General features: G+C 53.7%; 1 protein-coding gene across 1 annotated transcript in view; it reads right to left on the bottom strand.

Annotated features, from left to right (window-relative positions):
• Window positions 1–13210, bottom strand: part of FAM83F (family with sequence similarity 83 member F) — a 34651-nt gene extending 21441 nt beyond the window's left edge. The window contains exon 1 of the mRNA XM_045465909.1: window positions 12620–13210. Within this exon, the coding sequence (XP_045321865.1) occupies window positions 12620–13126 (507 nt within the window). The 5' untranslated portion in view covers window positions 13127–13210. The remainder of the gene's footprint in view (window positions 1–12619) is intronic.
• Window positions 13211–15144: the final 1934 nt, after the last annotated feature.

The following is a 15144-nucleotide window of genomic DNA, read 5'->3' as shown; positions in this document are numbered from 1 at the left end:
ACTAAAGCCTGGGCCTGACCCCAGTCCTGAGCTTCCCTACAGCACTAAGCTGTCCCCAGCCCTCTCACCAAGTGATGGGGACAGGGCAGCTCTGGGCACGGATCTACTCTGGCTGGGACCCCAGGCCACCTGCAGTCACACAAAACCAGGATGCTTCAGTAGAGCGGGACAATGCCACTCTCTCCCTCACTGCTTCCCTCCCTCCCCCACCCCCCCCCCCCCCCCCCCCGGGCTCTGCTGACGTGGAGCTGTAGGCACTGGGCAGGGAGGGGCACAGGCCAGGCCTGTTCGTTGCGGGGGTGCCAGCTGCAGGTCATGTCCTTCTGGGGAGGGAGGGAGGAAGGAAGGAAGCCCACCAAGGCACAGAGGTCGTTCAGGTTCCCACTGATTACATGAGAGCCTGGGGCCCGACATTTACCTCCCAGGGCTGCTGGGAGGTTCAGATGAGGTCATGCTCACAAAATCCCACCAAAAAGCTGCGTGGTTATGAGGGGTCATTAAACTCACTATAGGGTGAAGGGGGCTAACTCCCACACCTAAAGCCCTAAGGTTCCTTGGGGTAGGGAGGGCAGCAGCTGGCCCTCTGTCTGGCAGCCCAGGGGAGTCAGTTTGTCTGGTAACAGTGAGCAGTCCTTCCCTTTCCCGTGGAGGGTAGTGCTGGGTCGGGCAGCCAGCAGTCTCCTCTGATCTCCGCAGAGGGACGAAGGTCTACGGGGCAGTGGTTGTCAGACTTCAGCGTATAAAGGATCATCTGGGGTGGGTTAGGGACGGGGATGTGCCTGTTGAATGTGCAGCTTCAAGGGCCCCATCCGCAGAGATTCGGATCCAGCGGGTCCTTAAATAATACATTTTAGCAACACCCTTCCCCTGCAGGGGATCTGAACGCAGGTGGTGGATGGCCTGACTGCTGTTTGCAAGAGAATCTGCTCTCTGGAAGCAGAAAGTCTCACTGGTTGTATGGCCTTGAGCGAGTCATTTCATCTAAGCACCAGTTTCCTCATTTTGAAACGGGGAGGTGATGCCTTCACTGGGTTGTTCTGGGTTTTTAGTGAGATAATGTGGGCGGCTCAAGGAGCTGGGCGCTTGGCCTGTTGTGAGCAGTAGGTAAATACTGGTGCCGTTTTCTCTCCTCAGAGACTGAACCCTGAACAAAGGGGCCACCGCTTCAGAGGAGGGGTGACAGAGGAGAGAGCCAGTGAGGGGGGGGGGCCGAGCTCCCAGGGAGCCGGCCGCCAGGAGCCGCCCGTAGGCTCAGACATCAAGGTGGAGATGTTTTTCCTTTGCTCAATACCATGCCCAGCAGGCCCAGCCTGGGGTGGTGATTAAAGCCTAGACAACACTACACTTGCAGAAAGGTCAGAACTTGAGCTAATTGAGGGGAAGGGCAGCTCAATTAAGTGAAGAGCCTGTGCAGTGCACTGTTCCTCGAGCAGTGCTGGGTGTCTGTACTTGCAAACGGACCAGCGGGAACACCGTAAGCAACAACCGCCTGAGTAGGGAGGACCTGGAAGTGGCCCCCGGGAATCTCAGGGTCATAGGGGCTAATGCAGCCCTGCAAGCATGCGTGCTGTGCTGTGGCAGGACAGAAACTCCCTCGGGGATGGCGGTGGGGGGTGGGGGGGCTCTCAGGCTCTGGATACACCAGACTTACTGTTGTCATCAAGGCTTCAACAGGCTCCGTTGGAATTATCACCAATTCAGCACGCGTAGGGTGTGAACGACTGAATAAGAAAGCTTCGTGTTGAGCTCTCTGGGGTAAAAGGAGAGCAGAGCCAACAGGGGAGGCCTGCACAGAGGAACACTGCCTGGCCTCGCCCTGCCCCACCCTGGGCTCCAGATTCATTCTGCTAAATCCCTGGTCCAAGAGTGTATTGCAAGGGGGCAAGCAGACTTTGGAGTCAGGGATCCCACGCTGGCGGCGAGACCTCTGAATTCTACCCCACGGTTCCTGTGGGGAAGCACAGGAATGCAGAGATTCCCCCGTTTGGCCAGGCCCTGCCCTTTCTCGCTGAGCACACGGTAGGCACTCAGGGTCAGCTTGATGGGATACAGCTCACTCAGTCCCTCTCCCTCCTGGCAGGTGGACCCAACAACACAACCCGAAACATGTCATTCCTCTGCTCAAACACTGGCCCCAGGCTGCCTACAGAATTAAGCCTTTAGCTGAAGACCCTTCACGTGCTTCCAACCCACTCCCTCCCCCGACAATAAACTCCCACCACACCAGATGCTCTACGCTCTCCAACCACACCAGCAACCCCCTCCCCCCCCCCCCCCCACAACTCGTGCCCTAACTCATGCTGCCACCACCCTATCCCTGGGGTGACCGGACCGCCCTTCCGCTGTTGAGGGCCCTAATTCACTCTTCCCAGAGGCGCTCCCAGGATCATTTCCTGTCCTCAGTCCCGAGGATGGGCGGTGTTTGCCCTCCCCGAGATGCTTGTCTGCTCAGGCCTGTGTCCGTCCTGAGCACCTGACGGGTGGGGGCAGAGACCTGTCATTCCTTCCAATCCAGGACCTGACACTGAATGTTCCAACAACACCTCCGGAGTAGGGGACTCCCCTCGGGATGCTGAGGAAGCAGTCTGGACCAGAGCCCTGGCCTACCAAGAGGGCAGAGCCAAGACCAGAAGGGGCCCTGTTCTCCGCCTGGAGGCCAAGTTGCCCCCAATCCGCCAGCAGGGCATGTGCGCTTTGTCAGCTGAAGCTTCCCAGCTGTCTGTAGCCATGTTACATTGTTTCAAGCTCACTAATTAGTCGTCATTAAACACCAGGCTCCCTGGATGCACTGGCAGCCGCAGGAGCCCAATTCCACCCGGCCAGGCTGCCTCCTCTCCCAGACCGCCTGGCCTCTGTGCCAGGCTCTGCTCCCGACCCCGCAGGTCATGTCTCCCTGCTTGTGCCACTGGGACTCATTCCCCGTTGATGTGACCCTATGAGACCGTCTCCCTCTCAACACCCATACCCCAAACTAAGTTGATGAAGGGGACGATACAAAGGAGACCCAGGCCGGCTCTCCAGAGACAGAGAAAAGACTGTACCCACGTGAGCAAGGTCAACTAATTCAGCCGTGAAGAACCATATGTGACCCGCTAGGGAGTAAGCATGGCAATTCTTCTTAAGATCCTAGGCCAGCTTTTCCGTGCCCCACGGCGGGCTTCTGGGATGACTTCCCTGCATTAAGTTGGTGTTAATTAGTGAAAATTATCTAATACAAGCTCGTTTTAACATTAGCTTAAAGCTAAACATAATTAGGAAGATAAATCAGCTGCTAAAAAAAACAAAATTCCGGTGAAGATACACAGATGATTTTTAGGATCAGCTGCTGGTCTGGGTTGCTGGTCTGGAGCTCTGAGGGCTAGACAATATGTGGGTGGAGCCAGGCAGGACTGGAAAGTACCTGTTGAGGTATTTCTTGATCATCCAAGAAGGCAAGGCAACTGGAACTGGCAGTTTACCCGGGAGGTTCTGAGCAGCAGAAAGGATAACTTCGTGGCCACTGCCAGGTGATGCTACCTGGGAGGGCTTCCCCAGAGAGGCACATGGAGAGTGCAGGGAGGGGTGCGTTGGGGAGTGCTGTCTGGAGGGCGTTGGGGTGCAGGGAATGAAGTGAATCCATGCATTCCCTGGCCTCTGGCCTTGCACGACCCCGCCCTTGGCCTGCCCGCCCTCCCAGACTGGCTGCTTTGGCTGTCAGTTCCTGGGAGGCCTCTGCTCCCCTGCAGCTCCGTGGGAATCAGACTCGGTTCCATCCAGCTCCGCTAGCTACCAGCGGTGTGACCTTATCCTCTCTGAGCCTCAGTTCCCTCATCTGTAAAATGGAGAGGTGCGGGCTTGTTGTGAAAACTAAATGAAATAGTATATTCTAAAAGAGCTGGCACTGCATGTCTGACATTTAAGTGCCCAAATGACAGCTATCGACCCCTCCCCCAAATGCCCTACAGTTTGTCTTTTTAGCTCCATTAGACTTAAGGTCAGGGTCCACGTTTTATTCCACTGTATATTTCTTGAACCGGGCATGTAGTAGGTCCCCAGTAAAACATATTGAATGAACAAATGTGTGGAAAAGGGAGTTAAGAACACTCATAGTCTGTCCTCAGAGACCCACCAAAAGGTAAAGCACCCTGATCCCTGCCACCTCCCCAAGCATCTGCTGACTCACTGCTAGAAAAGAGAACAAAAAGAATATTTATCTGGAGCCTCCCACATGCCCAGGCAGTACTTTGAGGGGCCCAACAGAGTGATGACCACCATACAGGCAGTGCCAGGAAGAGCTTCCAGATAATTGGAAACTTGGGCCAGAGAGACTAATAATTAGAAAAGCCATAGGCTTTATTCCAGGGCTAAGATTCTGGGATCATTAGCAAGTCCACAGACTCCACGGATTTCAGAGAAGGAAAAGCCGGCTAAAGCTGACTGGTCATAGCACCTGGGAGGCGAGGTGCGGTGGGGGAGGGATCTAGCAGGGATCGCTAGAGTGACTCAGAGAGGTGGGGGTTGCTCAGGACACCGCCAGGAGCACAGGCAGGCAATCAGCCAGGACCCACCCCGCTCGATTGCTCTCTGCCCTGCTCCCCACCTGCCCCCCCAGATTGGAATCCTGCCCAAGAACAGGCTCTGCCTTGTACACTCTGAGAAAAGGGAGGTGGACCTGGCCACCAGCCAAGGTGAGGCAGCACGCTAGGGGTGAGAGTGTGGAAGGACTAGGGGTGCTGGCTGGGAACCCCATCAAGGTCTCAGCTTGCCAGTGAGGTCACAAGTCCCAGGGGGCCATTAAGAGGACAATATAGGACAATGGAGTATTACTCGGCAATCAAAAAGAATGAAATCTTGCCATTCGCAACCACATGGATGAAACTAGAGAGTGTTATGCTAAGCAAAATTAGAGAGGCAAAAATCATAGGCCTTCATTCACATGAGGAATTTAAGATACAAAACAGATGAACCTAAGGGAAGAGAAGCAAAAATAACATAAAAACAAGGAGGGGGGCAAAACACAAGAGACTCTTAAATATAGAGAACAAACTGAGGGTTGCTGGAGGGGTTATGGGTGGGGGGATGGGCTAAATGGGTAAGGGGCATTAAGGAGGGCACTTTTTGGGATGAGCACTGGGTGTTATACACAGGCGATGAATCACTGGAATCTACTCCTGAAATCATTATTGCTCTATATGCTAACTACCTTGGATATAGATTTAAAAACAAACAAACAAATATCAAATTAAATTAAATTAAAGAAATGGAAGAATATAAAAAACAAACAAACAAAAAAGAGGACAATCTAGGTCCCTGGAAGCTACCTACCCTCAGCTTCCAGGTGACGCCTGCCCCAACATCTCCAAGTGGAGAGAAACTTCTCACCCACTCGGCATAGGTCAGAGCGCCTAGCAGCTGTGTACTTGTCCGTCTCCAAACTAGTCTGTGAGCTTCCCAGAGCCTGGCTGGCAACAAATACACTTTGCTTCTGAAAGTTTTAGAGGGAAGAGGTGGCCCCAGAGGGCAGTACCCAAGGGTAATGGCATTTGTAGCAGAAGGACACAAGTCTTGAACTCAAACCTGGGTGGAATCCCAGTCAGCCTCTTATGAATTCTATGATCTGGTACTTTCCCTGCGCCTCTGGGAAGATAGCGCTTCCCTTGTGAGGTGTTGAGGAGTGGATTAATTAAAGGAAATAGCGTAGCACCTATCTTTCAACAATGTTAGCCCCTCTTAATAGAAATCCCTTTTATCTGCATACATTACTCATCTTTTTCAAAGTGCTGTCTCACAGTCTTGCTTTAGAGTCTCAGAGCAATCTTGTGAAAGTTAGAAGGCAAGAATTATCCCCACTTAGAGATGCAGAGACAGAAGCCCAGCAAGGTCAAATGATGTGCCCAAGGTCACCTAGTGGGCAAGGACATAGACAACCTGGGCAAGAATGAGGACACTCTGGCTCCTGGATCCCAACTGGGTACTCCTACCCTTGGCCGTGGCCTGGTCTCCTGAGACTGAGCCTGATAAACCTGGATCTGTTCCCCTACAAGACCAAGAGAAGGTCATGAAGAAGGCACCCCTTTACTGAGGCCCCATCTTCGACCTTTGAGCTCCCTGGGAAACACCTGTCCTCAGAGGTTCAGGGACCCAAAGTGTCAGATTTCAGAGGAACCAAGCCTAGGACTCCTTCTCCTCCAAAGAGAGAAACATGGTCTGTCCCCCTGTGCCCTACTGCCCACCTAGGAAAGCTTTAGTGCTGAGGAATATTTCCAGACTGCCCTCAGGCTCCTTGGGCTGGGTCTCACAGCCAGCCAGCCCTTCTGGATGACAGTGCAAGGGGAACACCCTCGGGGATCCCCCGTATAGGAACCAGGGCACCTCTGCACCATCCTGTCCTGTCTCTGCCCATGGCAGATCCTAGAGAAGATCTTTGGCTGAGGACTCAGATGCCCCAGCCCCACAAACAGCTGCTACCAAATCAAAGTCAACAGGTAAATGCAGGGGGCTGGGGGACGGTGGGAAGCCGGTCCTCTCTCACTCTAAGGAGGAAAACGGGAAGTACACCTGCACAGGATGCCCAACCCCAACAATGAGAGGTGACTCCTAACTCCCCTAACTCATCTGCTGGATGCGGCACCCTCACTTCCTGGGAGGAAATTCGGCCACACTTCCCTCCCTTGCTCTGTGAGAAGACAGAGAAGGCAGCAGTTACTTTCCAGCAATTGACCTTTGTGGAATACTTAATTGGTATCCTTAGCTTTCACACAAATTTCTTCCTTGTTTTTCAAAACCATCCAGAAATCTAGGCATTATCCTCCCATTTTGCAGGCCAGGAGCCCCAGAGCAAGCAAGCAAGCAAGCAAGCCCCAGAGCTTTACCCAACGGACACAGCCAGTAATTGGCCAGATGTGGAGAGAAACCAAGACCTTTCAACTTAGGAGCCTGTCCTTGACCCTGACATGAAGCTGGGTGTCCACTGCTCAGAAATTCTGGCTCCCGGGATCAGTGACTGAGCATAAAGGAGAGACATTCAGAATCCGTTCAGAATCCAATGGCCAAAGAGCTCAGGGCTTGGCGGGGATGCCAGGACAGGCTGGGGCAAGATCCCGGAAGGGCTGTGAAGCGCTCAGCCAGCCCCTGGAGCGGCAGCTGCACCATTATCCACCAGCCTCGGTGGGACAAGGAGCTTCCCGGGGCTCTGAAAGAAAGCCCGTGTGGAACGGTTATGTGTAAGGAGGAAGGGTCAGGTGGGGCAGACTTCTTTCTTTTTGTTTTTGCATCTGCTTCACGTCTATATCCCAATGCCAAGCATGGGGCCTGGTACAGAGACAGTGCTCAGTACTATCTACTGGATGAACTTGAATGAGGGAGGCACTGGCTGAGGCCAATAGGGGAACGGTGGCCAACAGTGAGCTCTACCCAGCGGCACAGGCTGCCACCTGCAAAGGTGAGGCTCCTGGCACCACGAGCCAGAGACTCTAAGACTTTGCTGCACCCCCAGGTCATGTGTTCCCAGCTGTTCACCCCCATCAGCTGCCCAGACCTCTAACCAAGCTGCCGACCTGGCAAACCACACATCTCCTGCTCTGGTGCCTTCTCCCAAATCCCTCTGCCCCTCCCTAGTTTAGAGCATTCTTTTCTCTGCTGCCAGACAGTTTATGACAATGGGGATTAAAGGAGTCCCCTGGGTAACGTGCAGTTCAGCAGGAGACTTCTCTAGACACTTGCTTTGCTGGAGGGATGGAGAGAAATGGGTGGCCAGTCACTCATACACATCACTGGCCCTCTGTGACTGCTGAGGCCCAGCGAGGCAGACCAAGAGGAGGAAGGTGGACTCTTGGCTCTTCCAAAGCTCTGGGCCCCCAGGGATACAATGGGCTCTCCCAAAGCGAGCCGTGTGCCAGACACACAGGCGGGACAAACAAGGAGCCACGTCTGAGAACAAAAAGGTCACTTTTGGATTGAAAATTTGATAAAGTGCCAAGAAAGGGGTGGCGCCTGAGCCGGGCCCTGAGGGAAAGGGGACAGAGCTGTCAGCAGGCAGGGGAGGGTAAGGTCAGGCCTGTGGCTCACGCCCCTCTGTCCCCCACCAACCAGGCAGGTCTGGTCCTCTTACTGTGACAGGAATGAAGAGTTGCTGGTTAATCAAAGCTGCCTCGGCCACCAGCCTCCCTCTCTTGGGCTGTGTTTGTCATCTTCCCTGACCAGGTACCTGGGGAGGCTGTATAATCTCCTTGTCCTTGGTCTAAAGATAAGTCCTCTCACCCTTCTGGACCTCAGAGGCCTCATCTGAGAAATGAAGATAATATTCTGCCTCACATGATGATTGAGGTTCAAAGGTTGTGGTAGGCAGTGAAATGCATTTGGATGCGGGGCCCAGGAGTGCAGGGCCAAGGGTCAGTCCAGGAGATTGGGGGGACCGGTAAGTTTTCTATTCCTGAAGCATAGGCAATCTCTCTAAACCCACCCAGCAGCCTCAAAAATGGACACCACCGGGCACGGGGGAGCCTGGGTGCAAAGATGGGTGTGTGCAGGTGCAACCTCAGCCTTCCTGTTGCGTTCAGACACGCTTGTAGCCAGGCCCCGGCATCAAAGGCCCTTCCCTAACCCGGGCCTGGGTTTCTGTCCCTGCTGCCACGCCCGCTGTTAGGCACACATCCAACTGTACACGCTAATGATGGTTTAGTGGACCATTAGGCTACTTAAGAGCAGGGGTGCGTTTTATGTGTCTGTTTTCTACTAAAGTGCTTAGCACACAGTAACCTGGAGATATCTGTCCCATGACCGGATGAACACTCTCCTCCCAAATCACTAGCTCATCCAAACTGCACCTGCTTGGTCCTCTCACTTTGCCCTTGTAGATAAGAAGCAAAAGTTTCCCGGTCCACACGTGGTCTTGCTCGAAGTCGACCGCGCCACCCCCCCCCCCCCTCCCCTCAGCTCTCTGCAGTTACAATGAGATGATCGCAGCAGTCCACACAGTAGCCGTCTCCCCTGGGCATCTCTGCCACCGTGGGACAGGCTAGGGACTCATTTCTCAGTCCCTGAAGGCAGCTTTTCAGCCTGTAGTTTAAGCAAAGTCCATCGTTCAGTGACACTAAAACAAGCAGATCACTCAAGGGGGAAAGAACAGCGGGGAACAAAACCCCACCCCAAAGGTAAACAGGGCCAAATGTTTGAATGCCAGCTATCTAGCACAGCCCCAAGGGCCTTCTTCCATCCACAGAGGCCTAGAGAGCAGGTAATTTGACTGCTGCTTCCAAGGCCGTCCTCCCAGTTTCCCGGGCCACACCTCCACCCACTGGGCTGTGTCCTCACTGCCTCTGCCTGCCCCCCCCCCCCCCCCCCGCCCCACCTCCCATCAGATTTTTTTTTCTTTTTTTTTTTTTTTTCAACGTTTATTTATTTTTGGGACAGAGAGAGACAGAGCATGAACGGGGGAGGGGCAGAGAGAGAGGGAGACACAGAATCGGAAACAGGCTCCAGGCTCTGAGCCATCAGCCCAGAGCCCGACGCGGGGCTCGAACTCACGGACCGCGAGATCGTGACCTGGCTGAAGTTGGACGCTTAACCGACTGCGCCACCCAGGCGCCCCTCCCATCAGATTTTCAAAGTGTCCCCTAGTTAGGCTCCTTTCTCCATATCTCTGAGGCCCAGGTTCAAAACCCTCACTGGTCTTCGGCTGCGGGCATGTCCCAGCCACTCCCGTTTGTCATTCAGGAGTAAAAATGACAGCATCTCACGAGGTTATTCTGAAGATTAAATGAGATAAAATAGGAAAGCGTCTGGGACACAGTTGGACGTGCATCCCCTCCATAGTCACCCTCATCTAACCATCTCTGGCTGCCCCTTCTGGCCTCACAGCAGGCTGACTCTCCCTGGAGACAAAGGAAACTCCCTGCCTCAGGGTGAAAAGGAAGGGGGAAGAATCTAGTGTAAACAAGCTGGGGTGAGGGTGAAGCAGACAGGGGTCAGAGGGTGTAGCCTGTAGAGCAGAAGCCAGGGATCTGGGTCTTTCCATAACCAACAACATGGCCTTTGGGCAAGCCCCTTTTCCTCCTCTGTGCCCCAGTTTCCTCACCTGTGAAACAGGCCAACCTCTCTGGCCTGCCTATTTCACGTGGTCTTTGAGAAGAAGGTGCCGCACAGACGTGGGCGACAGTGAATACGTGGGGCCCAGAAGGCCTGGGAGTTGGGTGGGCACAGGCAGGGTCAGAAGCTGCCTCTTCCAGGGGGTTGGTCACCTGCTTTGGACTCAGATCCTCGACGTAGGCCCTACACGGTACCTAGCTCCCACCAGGGTAGCCCTTTCCTCCTGCCAGAGCTGCTTTCTCTTTTGAAGGAAAAATCTCTCATTCCTGCTCCTAAATTCCTTAACGGAGAAATTGCCCATTCCAGTGTCCTTCTCTTTCCCCTTTTCAACTCTGCAATTCACCTCCTTCAGGAAGCCCTCCTAGATTAGGCACATCAGGCTCAAAAACGCTTTTTTCTTCCAGCACATCCCTCAGCATTTAAGTTAACTCTTGGAGGGCAAAGACCACAGCTTAAATCCTTCTATGGCTAGTGCTTGGCACACAGGGCACTCAGGAAATAGCGACTAGTTAAATATGTACATATTGGATGTGTTCACAATTGTTAAAGTTTCTGTTGTTAAATATTTAAAGAGCTAAGAACATTGCATGACACAGGGGACTCCTGACATCCCAATGGGACCAGCAGCCCCAGTGGGCAGGTGTCCTGTCTCTCCCTTTGGTAACAGGGCACACACCCCCAGGTTGTGACGGGGCTAGCTCCGTTCAAGCTGCTTGGTTTAATCCTGCTGCAATGTCATCAGACAGCAGGGCAGGGTAGCACAGTGGTTAAGAGCAAGGACTTTGGCTTTCAAGTCCTGGTGCAGCCACTTACTAGCTGTGTGGCCTTTGGCAAATACTGCTCTGAACCAAAAAATAAAAATAAAAAAATAAAAAATAAGGAAAATACCCATCTCGCCTAGTTGTTGTGAAAAGCAAACGAGAAAATGAAAGCAAATTAGTAGCAGAGTGGCTGGCCCATATAAAGGGCTAACAAATCAAGGCTTTTAGTATCCCATCATGACACCTGACCCCTTAGGCCAGCTGCAGCCTGCTGCATAGCACTGCCATTCTGGTCCTTTCTCCTCTTCTCAAACTGGCTTTTCTCTTTTGCAGAATGCAATATACAAAGAAAGCTCAGGCAGATAGGGAGGAATTTCTTAGGGAGTATGGGAAAGTTAACCCTTCCTTCCTTCTTCCAGGAAGCATCCCCCTTCCTGGAAGAGAAGCGCCAGGACTGGTCTTTCTAGATTAGCCTTCCCTGCCAGGCCACTTCAGCCTCCAGAGGTAACAGGACTCCAACCACATCCATTGAGTTGAATTAGGATGGTGAACCCAAGTCACTCCTGTTGTATATTCTGAATTGGGCACTAAAGGCTGCTGTGTTTTGTTTTTTTTTAATGTATATTTATTTACTTTTTGAGAGGGGAGAGGGGCAGAGAGAGGAAAAGAGAATCCCAAGCAGGCCTCCACACAGTCAATGCAGAGCCTGATGTGGGGCTCTCACGAACCGTAAGATCATGACCTGAGCTGAAACTAAGAGCCGGATGCTTAACCAACTGAGTCGCCCAAGCACCCCTAAGCTGCTGGTGTTTCTTAACAAATCTCTGTGTGTGTGGGGGGGTCAGATATAGCAAATAAAAATACAGAATGCCACATTAAATTCGAATTTCAGATAAACAAATAACATTTTAATATCAATATGCCCCATGCGATATTTGAGGCATATTAATACTAAAAATGATTTGTTGTTTATCTGAAATTCAAATTTAATGGGATGGCCTATATTTTATCTAAAAACCGTACCCAGGTGCCCCTACCCAAGGGCACAGAGTAAAGATTAAACTTCTCTCCCTGCCCCACAACCTACTGGCCCATCAGTATTGCAACCGGCCACTCTGAACATCCCCTCCTTTCAACCCCCAAGCAGAGTAGCCACAATAAGTGAGAGCTTCCCCCCACCCTCAGCTGTTGAGTCCAAAGTGTCCAGCACAGAGCCAGGCACAGAGCAGGTGCTCAAAATACATTTCTTCATTCATTCCTGGCTGCTTGACTTCTAGTACTGGTCCCCAGGGGGTGTGAATGCCAGGCCCCTGTTGACTCTGGGGGGCCTCCTCAGAGCAGCATGGCTGGGGTAGGGGTGTACAAGTCTCACTACCCAGTTCCTCCGGATGACTGAAGACCAAATGAAAAAATGGCCTAACATATGTTTTGTAAATCCCAGGGCCTCACACGGGTAATTATCAAAACTTTGGAGTGGCCCACTTTCCCACAAAACCCTACAGCCCCCACCCTTCTCTACAGAGAGGAACCTGACAGGGAAGGAAAAGCACAGGGCAGAGGAAAGCCAGCCCTCTGGACACTGCAATAATGATGACAAACCACTGTCCAGCACCTTGTAATTCACCAAGGTTCACATCCATCTTCTCTAGAGGCCTCACCAGTCCCCCTGACTTAAGGGAAAGTTCTGGGCCCATTTTCCTGGGAGTGGTCAGGAAGTCCTGCCCCAGGCCCTGCCTCTGATATTGGGCCTGGTCCAAGGGGCTGCACTTGGTGGGGGCGGGGGCGCGGCCTACCTTCTGTGCCTGTTGGATCATCTGCCTGACCACTTCCTTGAGGTGGGGCGCCTTCTCCTCCTTGGGGGGGTGGGTAAAGAGGGTGACGCGGCTCACGCCACGGTAGACGCGGGTGTCGGTCCAGCCCAGGTCCAGCGGGGGCACCTCGGTGTCGGAGAGGTCGGGCCAGTAGGCGAGGGACTCTCCGGGCTCCGCAGAGGCCTGGGCCGGGGCCGGGGCCGGGGCCTTGGCTTTGGCTTTGCTCTTGCCCCGAGCGGCGGCGGCGGCGGCGGCGGCGGCATCCTCATAGGGGCTCCAGGCGGCGCGGAGGGCCTGGCGCTCCTGGCTGGAGAGGAAGTCCCGAAGCCGCTCCTTCTTGACCCGCTCGCGGTAGGCCTGCTCGCCGCCGCCCAGCAGCGCCTCCAGCGCGGCCCGCCGCCGCTCGCAGTAGTAGAAGGCGGCCTGCGCCTCGGTCACTCTCTCGTTCACGTGCGCCTCGTCCAGGCAGCTCAGCTGGGACTCGGCCATGGCGCCTCGGCCGCCCGTCCCGGCCCGGGCCGCGGCCCCGGTCCCACCGCCGCACCTGGAGCCGAGGGGCGGGGCTGCCTCACCTGGCCGCGAGGTCGGCCAATCCGAGCGGGCCGGGGCGCGGGCGCGGCCGTCGGGTGGGGAGGGGCGGCCGCGCCCTCCGCCTGCGGGCCAGCTAGCCCGGCAGGTGGCCTGGGGGGCTCCCAGGGGAAGCGGCGGGGCCTAGGCCTGCTGGGCCCGACCCGGGTCCGGGGCTCCAGGGTGGGCAGGGACCCGCAGGGGCGGGCGGCGGGGTGGGGGGGGTGGGGGGGGTGGTGTGTGTGCTAGTTAGACGCACGTGAGGCCTCTGGCCCGCTTCTGCCTCCTGGCCCCGACCCTTCGGTGGCGATCTAACCCTTCCCGCCGCCTCGCCCGGCCGGACACGTAGCAGGCGGCGCGCGTTCATTTTCCCCGCGGTTATGGCCGCGCGCACGTGCTTTGGCCAGGGTGCCTCTGGGGCGGTGGATCTGACCACTCCCCTCGTTGAGGGTCTGGGGGCCCTGCAACCAGACGGGATTGTGACGGCTGAGGGGGGCAGTCGGTGTGCAAAAGCAAAATGCTAATAAAACCCCCAGCTCCCGACCCACATGCATGTCCCAGTTCTGAGATCAGAGGGCTCCAGAAGCTCTCAATACAGCACCTTCACCACGATAAAAAATTCTTAAAAAAAAAAAAAAAAAAAAAATCCAAATACTGCAAGGATGTAAGCAGCAGCGATCTAATTTCCCCCCATTTTAATTTGAAGTGATGTGTGTGTGCGTGTGGTGTGTGTGTGTGTGTGTGTGTTTGGGCAAGATAGGCTGCCAGAGGCCTGATTACTGTATTAGTGATTTCAAAGTACATGTTTGAGCTCAAGGAAAAAAGCCGTGCGCGCACGCGCATGCACACACACACACACACACACACACACACACACACACACACATCATCAGCAGCGGGCTGCTCTGCTGTTTCCCATTGGATTAAATACAATCTTCTTAGTCATTAACATATTATTTTGTTCATGCACCGCTGTACAATTTGATTCTCCACATTCAAAATATTTTCAGATCATAGCAACCAAAGGTTCACATTTCTCCCATTTTATAGCACAGCATCTCAGAACTGGAAGAAGCATTAGAAACTAGTCCAACCCCCTCATTTTACAGCTGAGGAAATTGAGGCCTTGAAGCACGTGGTTTACCAGGCCTCCCAGAAAAGGAGAGGCAGTGCATGGGGACTATTGGGTTCTCTGTGTCTCAGAGATCTTTGCCCTACATCTCAGCCACCTTCGCCCTTTCTGCTTACGAAATGACAGAAGGTTCCTGAGGACCTGATTTTAAACCCCTGGGTATTTGAAGAGGTTGCTTACTATTTCTGGGCCTTCCTTTGATGGTGTGAGAAAATGAGGGTTAGATTTTCAAATATCTGCCACTGTTGTGACAGTTGGTCATTCTGCCACCTGGTGTCAGCCCAAAGATTGGTGGTGTTGGGCCGTGAGCTGCCTATCACCTTGGCACCCTTAGGAATTGCCCAGGCCTCACTCCTGGCAGCATTCTACTCTTAATTAATCTTTAAACATATTTCACCTTTAGAATGGAGAGCATTTAGTTTGCTTCCTAGTGATTTTGAGGCACTAAGAGATGCCAGACTGTGCTCCAGGGGCATAGGGGAGTTGGTGGGGGGGGGGGGGCGTAGGTGGGAGGAACAGGGATGCCCAGGAGGATAGCACAGGTGTGATGAAAGTACTTTGATCAACTCAAGCTGCAGTGCTTTGGGCACAGACATTTACTCAACGCCCGCCATGTGCCTGGCATGCAGTATGCACTTAGCACATAGTTCTTTAAAACAGAATGAATTAGGGCCAAGAGAAAGGTATGTGCATCGCAAGCTGCAGGGACTATGGGGGAAGGAATCATTAATCTGCCCAATGGGATGCGGATGAGAGAGGCTTCACTCAGCAGGAGGGGATTTTGAATAGAGTCTAAAGGATGAGATTT

This window comes from Leopardus geoffroyi, chromosome B4 (assembly GCF_018350155.1).
Source record: "Leopardus geoffroyi isolate Oge1 chromosome B4, O.geoffroyi_Oge1_pat1.0, whole genome shotgun sequence".
NCBI lineage: Eukaryota > Metazoa > Chordata > Mammalia > Carnivora > Felidae > Leopardus > Leopardus geoffroyi.
This window is presented reverse-complemented; position numbering and strand designations above follow the sequence as displayed.